Source organism: Rutilus rutilus (assembly GCF_951802725.1).
Source record: "Rutilus rutilus genome assembly, chromosome: 17".
NCBI lineage: Eukaryota > Metazoa > Chordata > Actinopteri > Cypriniformes > Leuciscidae > Rutilus > Rutilus rutilus.
Genome location: NC_140230.1, coordinates 19605514 through 19620874, shown reverse-complemented (window position 1 = coordinate 19620874; position 15361 = coordinate 19605514). Strand labels below are relative to the sequence as shown.

The following is a 15361-nucleotide window of genomic DNA, read 5'->3' as shown; positions in this document are numbered from 1 at the left end:
TTATTTATTCCCTCTGCCATCACTCAATTTTCCATTCAAATAATCTTGTTTCAAATGGGAGTTACCATTCACTATACAGGGGGTTTGAGGAGAGGTAATTCCCCATTAGATGAGTCGAATCAAATTGAAGCAGTTTGGAGGAAGTGGAAGAGCATCAGTATCTCGCATGTCTCTGGACCTTCAACAGTAATGCACTGAGAGAAAAGCCCTTTAATTGCTCTGAGGGGCGATGCAGCACTAACAGGCTTTTATTGTGCTGTTTTATAATGGCTATAATGGTATACAATCAGCATGGCCATTATTCATGTGCAAACTTGACTCACTCACCCGTTTTCCATCTCAAATAAAGAGATTTTATTACAGCCTTTCATTTCATCTCTTCTAACACTCACTCGCTTTTCTCTCCCTCTCCAATAACAATCCCCCGTTCACCGCCCACTACAATAACAGAGAGAGAGAGAAAGAGCACTAAGGATAGTGAGTACAAGAAAGAAAGTGAAAAATATCCAGACCCAGAATAATTACCAGGAGAGAAGCGGAAAGGAATCGCCAGAGAGAGGAAAGGGAAAATGAGTACAAAAGAGAGTGAAAGAATGAGAAAAGAAACAATGTGTGTGACAGTGAGAAAAAGAGAAACAAAGCGTAAGTGGAAAAGAGCGATAGACAAAAGAGAAAGCCACAGGGAAGACAGGCAGCGAGAAAAGAGAGATACTGAGACAGAACAAATTTCCTATATATCTGCCATATCACAACCACCTGTGCAGAACAAGGACCACAACTACATGTACAAGGGATTTCCAGAATACATGCTGAGACAGATCCATTCAGAACAGTGCCAGATGCGAGAGAACACCTCATAACGCTCGCACAAACCCACTCGCGCACAGACACACACTTCAGACGACAGAGCTGTTCCAAAACCTACTGAGCATTTTAAGCAACACAAAGACTCGGTTATTCTGCCTTCTAAGACACCTCGTTTTAGACAAATTTCAAAGGAGCATTGCATGTAGCCTTCAAGGTAAATGCAATCCCAAAATGCACTGCAGCAAGCTCAGCAAAAAACAAATCCAATATGGCGGAAAATGCAATAGAACGATTATAATAATGGAAATTATCAATAAAAACATTACAGTGTCATTAAAATGTACAATTTTACCCAATATTTATGTGTGCTGTGTTTTTGAGCTCATTGGAGTATCCAGTTGTTAGCTTAGCAACATGCTAACGTCAAACTCTATTGGAGTCAACAGAGTTGAATAATGCTATACGTAAAGTGTCCCAAATCGTACGATTTTACCTATTTATGTGTGCTCTGGGTTTTTAAGCTTATTAGAGTACCCAGCTTTTAGCTTAGCAACATGCTAACATCAAACTCTGGACTAAATTGAGAGATGAGTATGCCTACATATAGCGCCCTAAATCAATTGAGAGTTGAGTACCTATACTGTACATATAAGGTGCCAAATGGGTCACTTATAAGGTTCCATAATGCTTTTATTAGTTAAAATTAGCATATTAGCTTCCTGTCATCAACAAAGATCAGGCAACTGACACCGAAGTTAAATAAGTTGACAATGAGCTCGGCTCTGCGTGTCCATTTCTTACTCACCCGCGCACACACATTCAGCCTTCAATCTGAGGCTGTGGCTTTTACAGTGGAAAATATTAGGCCTTGACACGATGTGTCAGTTACATTCAATCCTTTTAACGTAACGGCACAAGAATCAGTCACTTACCTAACTACAGCCTCACTGATTTTGAGACTTTGGCTTTATATAAAATGTTACTAGTCTGTAATTCTTGTCTTGAGTAACACTATGTAGGCTGTAATGGCAGTTACATCTACTTTGATCATCAAGCAACACTTGATGTTTAGCTCAAGCGCAGACTGCGTGGATGTGTGTTCTCATCTCCCATGGGTTCAATACTTATGCAGAGCAAAATGGAGGTTTGTAATGCATAAATAAAGAGACAGAATATTCCTTCAAAATGTATAAATCTGTTTCAGGGAAGCTAAACACATACAGTCAACCGACACCACTTTCTGTATTAAACTGTTTCAGTATTGGGTTTATTGAGCTCTATCATCAAAATGCTTTCAATTTCCACAATTTTGACTCATCTCTCAGTTCTTTACAGTCTTCACAGTGAAACACTTCATGTAAGTCTAGACAGTGTGGAGGGTTTAAAAGTAGAAATGTGTAGCTCGATTGTTGGTTGGCAGTAAATTACGGCAGTAAATTATTTATAATTCATTGATTCTCCCTACTACTACTTTATCATTTCAGTTTTCAGAAAAGTTCAGAAGGTCTTCCAGGTCAGACCAGCCACTAGTCATGTACCTGAAATCACTGAAAACTGTGAGCCACACAGCATTTGATCACTGGATTTACAGAAATCATTTCACTTTTTAGAAGAGTTTTCTCAACATTGCATATCTAAACAACTCATGATGAGCACATTAATTACTATTTGAATTATCATTCAGTAAGTCATTTAAGAATGTATTACTGTCTTTGGAAGGCATTAAACACATTAAAATAACAAGTTTAGGTTATTTCATATTGTCATGCAATGCAGGCATTCCCCCAACTTTTTTTTTTCCCAGCTTTTTTTGACCTAACATATTTAATTGAAGTACCCCCTGTTAAGATTTTAAGTTAGATCAATAATACAATTAAGTCAATAATAATGTTAATGATAAATAATAAAATTCACCATTCTCTGATGTTAGTTAATTGTCATATGACATGCAGGTGAACAAATAAAATATTTGTATTATTAAAATATTTGTAATAATATTTTTTTTGTGTGTTTTATTTTGATTACAAAAATTTATGATTTAATTACTTAATTAATTGCTTTCTTTTTGTATTTATACCAATACGGTACATGATTATCCCATTCAAATCAAAGTGATAAAATGATTTAGGTCAAAAGTAATCTAAAGGCAGGACTAATCAAAAAGTAGTCCGATTATATTACCTTAAATGTGCATGGATTATGATACTAACAATTTTTGTCATGTAATTTTGAATCTAGTAATAGTAGTAGTAACTAGTAATCTACCCAGCACTGGCCATGGTATGTTTGTGAGGGATGATTCAAAATGTTCTTCTAGGAACTTGTTTTGGATCCAGAACATTCCTTTAAATAAAGTTTCTAAGCATTTCTTAATCACACAAATATTACTGATCTCTACTCCATTTAAGAAATCTCAGCTGTCCAAAATTCTTTCTGAGCCTACAGACATCTGATCCTTTCAACATTACGAACCTTGAATGTCTACTGCAATGTGTATGTTCACTAAGATAGACAACTATTTAAAACATTCATGCTCACGCCAGATACACAGGTGCATCATTACTGTCCTCTGTTCCCAAAAGGTGACAAATGCCATACCAATTCTCCATGGATGTTTGTTTTGAGAGTTGATTTTCAGCTTAGCTTGTGAATCATGATATGGCCTTGCACCCTCTGAATAACAGAAGCTCCAGTGATGGGTTTCTTCGATCACACACTTCGTGCCCATTCAAACTGAGAGGGCTTTGAAAGCAACTACCGAAAAACATTTATTTATATCTCTGATGATTATGTCGCAGGATTATTGCTGGTGTTTGTGGCAAAACAATCACGCATTCACAGTGCACATCTAAATATGGTCACTCCAAATGAGTCACACTTTTCGCAGATCACTTGCTTTAAACAAAATTCTGTCATCATATATTCCACAGTCACGTTGCTCGAAACCAGTGACTTTTTCCAGTGGAACACATAAGCAGTTACTATAAAAAAGGTCTAAGCTGCTAAACTGATCATTGGCTTTGAAAGATTTGCTTGGTTTATTTAAGTTAAAAAAACAACACCACTAAACAGAAACTAAGGCACGGTGCGGTCACATTTCTGTTAAATTTTGTGAGGAAGAAAAGGTCCATTGACAAAAGTGTAGAAATGTATGAAGCACCATTTACACAGAAGTCAAACCAAAAGCAGCTTTCTGTTGGTCCCGATGAAGCCGATGCGAAATCTGCATTGTTAAATGTTTCGCCATCATGTGAAATTCCCAATCGCATGGATACTTAGTGAAATGAGGTTTGCTCAGGCTGCCGTTTTTTTTTTTTTTTTTTACCATATTTGATGTGCTCAATGCATGTGCATTGATCAATGTTTATATATGAAGTCTAAATAAAATCTTTGTATCATATAAAACGATCAAGTCTCATCAGAAGAAACTGCTGGATTCATGGGAATTACTTTTCTGATCTCATTTTGTACTTTTTGATGCTTGCGAGTTTTGGTTGCTTGGACTTTCAATGGATGGACAAAAACGAGGGTGAATAAATGATGACAGAATTTCGTTTTTGTGTGAACTATCCCTTTGAGTGATTTTTGTGTGGTCAAACATCTGTTCTTGTTGGTTTAATCTCATTATGTAACTTGATTTATAGTCCGCAATACTATATGTATGGCTGCATCCAAGTTTTACCACCGATATTTTGGGAACATTATATGGGAAGCACATGCACTTTCATTCTTATTCACACAGACAGACAGAGCAGGACCAGCAGGAAGTGTCCTCGTGCCCGAGCATTCACCCAAGGCCCCGGTACACAAAGTCCTCACCTTATTGTAGACACCCCAGGACAGCTCGGTCTCAATCACCATGACAACAATGCCAAACATGCCGAATATGAGCGCATAGTCACTAAGTCTCTTCCTCTTTTCGAACAGTGCCCTTCTGTGGCCTAGTTTGTAGCCAATGTTCTGATTCTTACGTTTAGAGGCTTTGGAAGCAGTCCTCCCTGGCCCTCCCACGGCACCGCCCCTCCTTCCATTAGTCCCGCCCCCCGCCGCACTACCCAGCATGCCCCTGCTCTCAGAGAGGGCGTGGTTCTGGTGGTAGATGGACATTTGATTGGCCGAGGCCTCTAGTTCGTAAGCGTGTCCGTAAGGTGGATCCTCTTTCGAGGAGATGATGATCTCTGGGGGGTTCTGGGATTGGGGTTGACTGTGCTGAGAGGAGGCCGCGGTCACCTGACCCGCGCTCGCCCCGCCCTCTTTGGTGTCGCTTCCACTGTCGGACTCGATGAGGTTCCGACGGGAGGCGCTGAGGCGGCTGAGCGGCTTCATCACGCCACCGCTGTACTTGCACGAACTCATGGCGATCTCTGTAAAGGGGTTACTGTCCCGCCTGTGCACCAGGGGACTGGCCTGCCTGTGCTTACACCCCCTCTCCCGCTCCCGTTCTCGCTCAGTGGAAGGTGAATGTGAGGAGTAGAACAGCGCATTGTAGACAGGCGACGTCTCCCCACTCAGGCTGTGTTGGCTACCTAAGCAGGAGGAGAGCGGCGTGCTAGTGGGGTGGAGCGCGTTGGGGATTGGCGTGGACAGCTGGGGCGTCATGGACAGGGGTAATTTGGGCAGCGACGCCGGGGGAAGGTTCGGCGTGGTGGGCGAAGGGGTGCCATTGAGACGCTCCAGGCTGCTGTTGCCTCCCGTATGATTTGAGTGGTTGGTCCCAGGGTAGTTGCCAGAAAGGGAAGCATGGGAGATACCACCGAGAGGGAGGGGGAGACGTTGCTCTTCGTCTTCGCTCCCGCTGAGAAGGACCAGACTCAGAGAGGGAGGGGGATCCATGGCAACCAGGCTCCAGCAGGTTTGTTTGTGCTCTGCTCCTCAACTCTGGAGTTTAGTTGGAGGGAGAGAAAGGAAGAGTGAGAGTGAAGAACGGATCATTACGTTATTTATAACCGAATAAAATTAGCAGGATCAAAAGAAGGCTGGACTAAATGGGGGACTCCCCTCATATTAATAAATGAAGGATGGGTCGAAAGTGTTGGGTGACACCGAGTTGTTGCAACGTGATGGAGGAGTTTGCGTGGAAGATCGTTGTGAGTGAAAAAAGAGAAAACTGATGAACCTATGAACCCATCCATATCTACTAATCGCTCTGAGCTTTCTCTCTCTCTCCATTGCCTTCTCTCTTCCTCCCTTTCTCTCTCTCTGACACCCCCTCCTCTCCTCTAGCTCCTTCCAGCAATATCTGTCACATAAATGCATGCAAGATTCTCTCTATTTTTAAGAAACTTATGCAATAGTCAAATTGTGGTCTCTGGACTGACCTGTGACAAATGCAAGACTCATCATATTACCATCACTGCTCTGCACTATTTGGGCATTTGTATTGCATCTAAAATAAATACACGCGAGAGAGCATAATATAGATAATTTAGTACATTTATAATCATGTATGAATATTTACAACTAAGATTTTGATTCCATCAGACATATTTCTCTCTGTCACTTACCTCTCTCCTGTCAGTCTATCTCCACCTTCATATGGTGATTTCAAAAGCAGTGCAACAATATTCCTCCACACTTTTTCTTTTTCATGTTGTCACAATCATGCCATCATTTCTTCTTCGGCTCGTTGTCAAGCTGTGATTCCAGGTTGAAGGTTTTTAATGACAGAAGTATAAAACGGTATTTATTTAATCGAGACTCCTACGGACGAAAGCTGTTGCGTTGAACACCTGAACAATGATAGAAATAAAAGCGGAAAATAAATAGCGGGGAAGGATTTAGAGCGCTGTTTAATATTTCAGGAAATATATCCACCCGTTGCGTTAATTAGCATTATTAGCCTCCTGTGAAGAAAAGCGCTTTAAAGTAGCGTCTGGATATGAGTAAAGGTAAAAGTAGCGAGAGTCTGATATTGTGTAGAAATGGATGCATGTCCTCCAGCTCTCACTCTGACAGCACGTCTCTCACACTCTCTCTCTCCCTCTCAACTTCTCTTTTGGGCTCCGTCTCTCCGCCCCAGTCCCTCCTCTCTTCTCCTCTCATTGGACACACATCACTGAACCAAGCAAATAAGCTCTGGAAAAACTAGAAGAACATTTAATTTAGAAAAACCACCTGCCTCCTCCACTCCTCTTTCTGCTTTCATAGCACTAGATTTTTCAGTAAAACCTAACAACAAACAATCGAAATAAATAAACGCCAAAAAAATATATATATAGCGTAGGCCTATATATATATTATTATAATAATTGTTGTTAATCATTATAATAACAAAAATAACATTAATAATGATTATAACATATTATTCAATAATTAGATATTGATAAAGAATAATTAATTATTAAATAAGCGTGACCTTTTAAACAAACAAATAGGCCTAAATAAATACGATTATGACACTTCTAGCTAATATAATACCAAGTCACAACCAAATTACAGTAGCAATATCTGTTGGAGCTATCATTTTAATTTTATGTTTTAATTTTGAGAGAAAGATAGAGATTCATTGGTATCTTCATCAAAAAAGTGCCATGAATTTTTCAGTTCCAAAATTTAAGGCAGCAATTAAATGAAAGATTTCAATCTCGGTGGATTGCCATCTTTGCAGTGTAATCTGCACTCTTGCTTAAGGTCACCTAATCATGACATATCTTCTCAACTCATCAGCATGGGGTAGAAACACACAGCTGCCACAACAGGTCGAAGTCCCACCAACAGGTGGCAAAGGGCACAGCACCAAGCCTATTTCCCACAAAAGTAGACCTAACTGCCCCTTTGTCTCAAGAAACAACACCTGTCACCGGGAAATACACGGCAGCCGATGCCGGTCTAACAGACATCCCTTAAACTGACAACTTTGTATTCGTTAAAAATTTGTTTAATCATTTATTCACCCTCATGTCATTCTAAACTTGTATGATTTTCCTAATTCTGTGGAAAACAAAAGAAGATATTTTGAGAAATGCCACAGTGATTTTTTTTTGTCTCCACACTCAATGGTAACCAAAACATTCTTCAAAATATCTTCCTTTATGAACTGTAATTTTTTTGGGAGAACAATCCCTTTAAGATATACTTTCAGGCAAACCTTTAAGTGAACCACATTGCCAATGTTGACATCCGCTTTTTATAATGATCACAAACCACAGCTGCCTATTCAGCGCATATGATCCACCACCGCACAGGATGCTGACCCTTGCTAATGCATGTAGATCTAGAAAAAAAAAAGAAAAAAAAAGCACTTTAAATGAGTTTCCAGGTGAAAGTGGCTCATCACTTTGCTATCTCACGGCAACAGTGTCCTCTCCATCATGTCATTATGTTCTGGCTCCGGTAATTACCACGTAAAATCCAACATTTCAGGCTCCCTAAACCAGATATAGCAGGATGGCGCTCCATCAACGTGGACAGAGAATATTTTACTTGACAGGCACGAATAAATTAAATACTCATGTCACCTGGAAAGGCGATTTCCCCAGATTTAGTGACTATTACAGCACAAACCATATGTCGACCCAGTGACATCATCGGCAGCAAGCGCTGTCCTCCTCATCCCGCGTGGTAGTCATGGTGATGATGTAAGGTCACGCTATTCCCATCCATGTGTCCAGTCATCTAAGGGGCATGACACAGGCTTAAAGGGTTAGTTCACCCAAAAATGAAATTTCTGTCAGTAATCACTCACCCTCATGTTGTTCCAACCCCGTAAGACTTTCGTTCATCTTCGGAACACAAATTAATACATGTTTTGATTCAGGATGGATGGCGTGCTCAATTCCTTTTGAGTTTGATTTGGGTGCTCTTCGGTCCAAGGTAGAACATCTAAGGTGCAGTGTGGAGAAAAAATCTCTGGTAGCCGAGGCACTCCTTAGTTAAAATGTCTTTATTAAAGAAATGACATGTCCTAAACGGACAACTTTAAAATGCCCACGCGTAGCGGCATGGGGCCTTCTTCAGGGCCCTGAAGAAGGCCCCATGCCGCTACGCGTGGGCATTTTAAAGTTGTCCGTTTAGGACATGTCATTTCTTTAATAAAGACATTTTAACTAAGGAGTGCCTCGGCTACCAGAGATTTTTTCTCCACACTGCACCTACAAATTAATACATTTTTGATTAAATCTGAGAGCTGTCTCACTCCTCCATAGGCTTCTATGTAATTGAAACTTGCCGGCCCAGAAAGTTAGTAAAGACAATGTTTAAAATAGTCCAAGTGACTACAGTGGCTCAACCATAAGTTTATCAAGCGTCGAGAATACTTTTTGTGACTTTTACCTCTGAGTGAGTTCACGTAGATGAATGAAAGTCTTACGGGGTTGGAACAACAAGTAATTAATGACAGAATTTTCATTTTTGGGTGAACTAACCCTTTAATTCCCCAGCGGCCAATCCAGGAGATATTAAAACAATGACAATCCAGGAGATATTAAAACAATGACAATCCAGGAGATATTAAAACAGTGACACAGAGTGGAAAGTGGGCAGATTAAAGACGTAAGCCGCATTCACAGATTTTGAGCATGCAGCATTTCTTCAGACACGGTCATGATATGATGTCACTTGATGATGTCTTTTTTATAAACAATGAATTCAACATATAACAAATAGTCATACACTCAAAATGTAAAAAAACAATACAATCTACCCGACTTTACAGCAAAAATATTGTTCTTTTAATACAGCCAAGAGGTCGCGCCCGTGACGTATCAATCATCTGCTGGTCACACGTCGTCACGTGATGCGACTTTGCAGCTCAGAGTTCACCAAAACTTGAACTTAGGAACGCATCAAAATGCTAAACTTTTTTCGCATTTTGCATTTGCATTGCATGCGTATGAATGGAAGTCGATGGAATGAAAAGTGTAGTGTGACCGCCCCTTTAAGAAATAAGTGAAAAAACCAAACCAGCCACATTTGAAAGGGAACTCCAGAGAAAGAAGGAGAGTTACAGCTGAAAGCTAGCGGCCCACTGGAAAGGTCAAAGGTGACCGTGCGAGGACAGGGACAAAATGGGACACAGCTGTCCATTTCTGACCGGAGAAGATGACGGACATGACAGCTAAGAGCACAGCTCAGAGGACATGAGAAAGAAAAAGAAAGGGAGAAATTCGTCATGCCGATTTCAGTCTCTCCGCCAGGGAAGGTTATGGATACGCAGAGATGGGGAGGGTGACACCAAATCGGTGCTTTTGTTGCTTTTGTTAAGAGAAAAGGTCAGCTCGTTCCTAAAGGACACCTATGAAGTGGTGTATCACAGCGTGAAAGTTCGGGAGAATGTTAGAATGATAAATGCTGGAAAAACACTGGTTTGATAAATTTATATATAAATATATATAGCCATATATATATATATATGACCAAACAACAGAATGAGCACAGGCAGAGTGGTTACCATGCCAACAGCAGAGTACACAGACAGTTGTCTTCTCTTTTTCCCCCTGTTGAGTGAAATCCTTCTGTCTAAATGCCATACAGTCTGCATCGACACAAGAGGAGGAGCTCTCCATCTCACCTTGATCTTGTTTTATTTTAAATTGCACTTCTCGCTAATAGATGTGTAGGCCCAGCGTGTTTGATCCACGAGTGTGCGGAGGGGAAGGCCGCGTCCACGCATCTAAACAGGCCGTAAAATTCCCATCATCTCCACCTGGATCGAAACACACTCACACACACACCCATGGATGCTAATCAATAGCAGAACAGCATCACTCGGTGGGCAGCGGGGCAAAAACAAACCCACCTTATTTACTGCTAATGTGAACTCAGCAATACTACACTTGAGCTATGCCTCATCCTCCGGGCCGTTCAAAACACACCGTGTTCTCGAAGTCAGTGGGAGGCGTTGGTGACCCCTATGATTCAGTGGACATGCTAAACTCATGAAACGATCCATCAAATTGAGTCACGGCCCATAATCTTTCCTCCTTCCAGCCATTCAACTCTTCTCGCGGCTGCAGTCACATGCTTTCACACAGTTTGATGGTAATGAACAAAAAGGGTTCAGAGGCAGAGAAATTTGAGAGCGCAATGAGAGCGAGATAAAAGGGGTGAGAGTGGGAGCAGGACGGAGCAAGGAGAGAAACAAGGAATACTAAGAGAATGGAAGAAGATAAGGAGAAGAAATGACAGGCAGTAGAGGGTGTGAGTGATGGGGGGCAGAGGGAGAAGAGAAGGAGAGACAGATGGACAAACAGAGACAAGTAAACAGAAAGAGAGAGGGGTGCCACAGTAACAGTCTGGTGTTACGTCAAACGCTTTGCTTTAGATCCCATACGATTTGAACACACACACACACACACACACACACACACACCGCATATCCCTTTTCCAAACAAATAACTATAGGCTACCCTTTAATGGAAAGACATGGAGAAAACATGCACGCACATTTGGTCTAAAAATACACATGGCCAAAAAAAATATATATATAATTGAAGGCTTCAAAAACAGCAGGCGCAGATTCTAAATGATCCACACAGACAAATGCAACACAATTGCGGTGACGTCCTCGCTCTTGAAACAAACACACTCAGAGAGAAGTGTTCTTCATGTTCGCTAATGGACTTCCTTACTGCCCACACGCGCAGGCTCAGTGCTACATCAGCACTCTACACCATCCCGTCTGGCCATAATGTTCTAGCAGGGTTCGCTCAATGTTCCCCTGTTCCAACTTGGCTGATGAGACATGTCTTAAGTGTTTTGGAAGACAATTTTGAAGGGAAAGAGTAACAAAAGAGTAGAATCCGTGGCTCTGTGATGCTGGAGAATTCGATCAAAGTCTGGCAATATAAAGATGCTTTCAATTTGTGATGCACTCACTGAATGATTGATGATCATTGGCATCTTTGCCAGTATCGCTTTTGTTGCCCAAATAAGAGCAAAAGGCTAGATTCTTTTGTCCAAATATTGACACACCTTGAACTTGACTTAGATCATCAAAGATCCAATTTTTTTTTCAATCAGAAAGTTCTAATGCAGGGATTTACAGAGCTAACACAGTGGATCCTTGTCTTTAACTTATAAGATGCAATTTGTCTTTGACGTATGACGACAGCAAGGTTTTTTTTTTCAAGTTCTAGGTTTTGTTTTGCTTTTTTTGTGTCAAACGTTTTGTCTTTGAGAAAACCCTCTTATAAGACTGAAAATACAATTCCTCTTTGATGTTTGACTGCTGCCAGATTTGTTTTAAAAGTTTGTTTCGTTTTTTTTTTTTAAGTTTTCTTTTTGTTGAAAGTTTTGTTTTGCAACAAATGATGCTGGATCCTAGTCTTTTGCTGATAAGAGTGAAAATACAAATCCTCTTTGATGCATGACTCCCGCAATATTAGTTTTTTGTTTGTTGTTGTTTGTTTTGTTTGTGCGTTTGTTTTGTTTTTTTGTGTGTGTATTGAAATTTTTGTTTTGCATTCACACCTCTTAAAAAATATGTTCTATATATGAATGAAATTCGGATGTAGCCTACTACATCTGCCATGTTGTCATTGTCATGTCATATGGCGTCAGTTGCGTCGCTTCAACTCTATTTACAAATCCTCTCCCGTGGCCTCATGGGATAGTAAAGTGTCCATTGAATGCGCACTTCAGAATCTAGAAGCAGTAGGTCATATGGGTACTTTTCGCCTATTGTTTTATGAATACTGTGAATTCGGGACATACTCAGCTCACATTCTTTTCTTTTTTTTTGCCTATTATATAGTATGGAAGTAGGCATATTCTGACGCAGCACTTGTCTTTAATTCACGAGTGTGAAGATACAATTTATCATTGATGTATGACTGCCACAAGATTTATTTTGTTTTGAGTTTTATGTTTTGTTTTGAAATGCTGGTGTTGTAACAATCTGCCTAATAACTGCTGATATCCACTGAACATTAAAATTTCATTTTATTTTTAACAATTCATATCTAATTGTGATTACACTGGTCTACAGACAAAATACTTCTGAAATAAATGTAGTCAAACTTTACTTCTGGGTCACTGAGAACAAAAACGATGCTTAAAATTGATGATTGGCTCTAGTTTTCAAGAAATGCTATTGGGTCAGTGTATACGACCCTTGACTTGGGAATGGCAGAGGAAAAGTGATTTATAAAGGGAAGGGATCTCATTTTAATTCAGAAATGACTAAAATACATCTTTGACTGGATCTATGAATTAATCTATGACTGGTTTTGGACAGTACTTGCTTTTTAGGCAAAACAATAAATAATGCATGAAGCTGGTATTGTGTCATACATGCTATACATTGCATCATGTTATTCCTAAAATCCTGGATGATGCATCATAATGAAACTTACATCACTCTGCTGAACACATTTTTTCTGCTGAACAAGATTTTAAGTCCAACCCTGCTCCAATACACATACCTGTAGTTTTCAAATACTATCTACAAAATCTACATAGATCTAAAATGTAAAAACTCAAATATTTTGGAAGCAGTAGTCAATCAGTTGTTTAATGATCATATTTGAATTCAGCACATCAAAATACATAATAAATAGCACATTTTATCTCTGAAGCAGACGACTTCTAAAGAATTGTAGACCAGTTATTAATGAATATCTACTCATCCCCTAAATATTTAAAATCAGATCTATAACAAATCATTTTTGTAACCTTTGCCACCCTGCATTTTGTTTCTCAAATTATAGCATCTATTGCAAACATGAGCTGACTTTTATTCTTCACTCTAATTAAATATTACAGACGTTCTGATTGAATGTACATTCTGAGATGTACTGCCACTGGAATAAATGAGTTAACATAGTCAACAAATCTTGTTAGGCAGAAAATATCTATCAGGATTTTCAACCACTCTCACATTTTAATTCTATAATAAGGGACTCAATCATAACCCTTGCCACAATTTGTACACTGCCGGCTGTTGTTTGGCATGTGAGGACATTTACTCTGTTCTCTCTCAGCCATCTATGTGAGCGCTGGAAAACTTTAAAAGCTTTCTCATTACACACATACCACCTGCAGCCTCTGGAAAATTCCCTAAACTAAAGGTGATGTGGTCAGGGTTCGCCTACTATAAACAGATTACTACCTAAATACCAGTCCATCATCCCTACCCTCTACTCTCACCTTTTCATTCCCCGCTCTCTCCATTTCAGTGCTCCTCTTTTTCAGCCACTGCCTTTTGCTTTCAACCTTTTCAACCTCTATTAAATGTTCATCAACCTCTTTACTCACCTTCTTTTTACAGTGTCACAAAATGAGTAAAACTTAATTATGAGATTTAATGAATTAACAACAGTTAATTCATTAAGTATCAGCAATTAACAATAGGCTACTTGTATACCATTTATTCATGTAAAAAGGATAGTTGACACACACACACACACACACACACACAAAAAATTTAGCTTTAGAGCATGCCACTAACAATGGCAAGGCATTTTGAGTGAACTATCCAAGTGTAACAAGTTTATAATTAATGTGAACTTGATAGTAGGGTATATTTATGCATTACAATTAACAAAGAGTAATGCTTTACATATTGCCTAATATATACCTAATGCACTGACTAATGTTATGTTGTGACTGTAGCCTAACCATCAAATCTTTCAGTAGCCTATGTTTCTGTGACACCCAAATGATGTCCTTTGAGGGAAGGTTAGTGGTTCAGTATAAAATGGATTAATTTATGAAAGAAACTCCATGTATTTGGCATGCAGTGCATATAGCAGAACATTATAATCTCATTATGTAAGCCACAGATATGCACAGATTTCTAAATACAGTAATAACACTTGTGCTGTGACAGTTGGTGTGTAGGTGGAAGTTAGAAGGGAAAAGCCCTCAGAGGTTGATCTGAATGATCTCACACACACACTTCATTAGTGCATTTGTCATTCTATGCTGGCCTGCAGAACAACTTTGATTCTACTGACTCAGCTGGTGGAAGGACCTTGTGTGTGTTTTTCATGGGAGGGTGTGCTGTGTGACGACCTGCAATGTGCGAGCAGTCTTAAATGTTTCGATTCAGGGCTCAAAAGTGACAGCTGTTGCGATACATCATGCCACGAGCACTGAGAGAGCAACACCCATAAACACACAATGCTAATAGCGTTTAGTGACCTTTACTTTAGTAGCCTATAGCCTACTCATTAACCAATAGCAGTTAGCTTTAGTTCCGCGTTTCCCTGTTCTTTTCACCTGAGGCTTTCCTGCTACCCACACTTCATCTTCACGTATTCCCTCATTCCCTCTTCTCATTCATTCTTCTCTCGGGCATCGATCACCTCAATTACACGGCGTATAGACCAGACTAATTTTTCATATACACGCTGTGCTCTTGTTTGACATATCCGTCGAAATATTCGCGCGGACCCGGAGTAGGCCTACAGATAATGACTTTTATTAGCCTAGTTGGAGTCTGTGACAGACGTTTACAGAGCGTGCGACGCGACAAAACCAGCGCTAGGCGTCGTGGACACTGTGTATGAACGCATGATGTGGACGTAACAGCTGTCAGCGTGCGTTATTAAGCTCAGGTTAATATAGAGAGACTCCACATGCTCTTTTTAATAAAGTGTGAAATTATAAATAA

The 15361-nt window shown here is 39.9% G+C and overlaps 1 protein-coding gene across 1 annotated transcript in view; it reads right to left on the bottom strand.

The window, feature by feature from the left end:
• The window catches only part of kcnn3 (potassium intermediate/small conductance calcium-activated channel, subfamily N, member 3), a 64163-nt gene extending 55833 nt beyond the window's left edge, over window positions 1-8330 (bottom strand). The window contains exons 1-3 of the mRNA XM_084385384.1: window positions 7895-8330; window positions 6312-6891; window positions 4627-5685 (exon numbers count right to left, since the gene is read on the bottom strand). Of these exons, the coding sequence (XP_084241510.1) occupies window positions 4627-5640 (1014 nt within the window). The 5' untranslated portion in view covers window positions 5641-5685; window positions 6312-6891; window positions 7895-8330. The remainder of the gene's footprint in view (window positions 1-4626; window positions 5686-6311; window positions 6892-7894) is intronic.
• Window positions 8331-15361: the final 7031 nt, after the last annotated feature.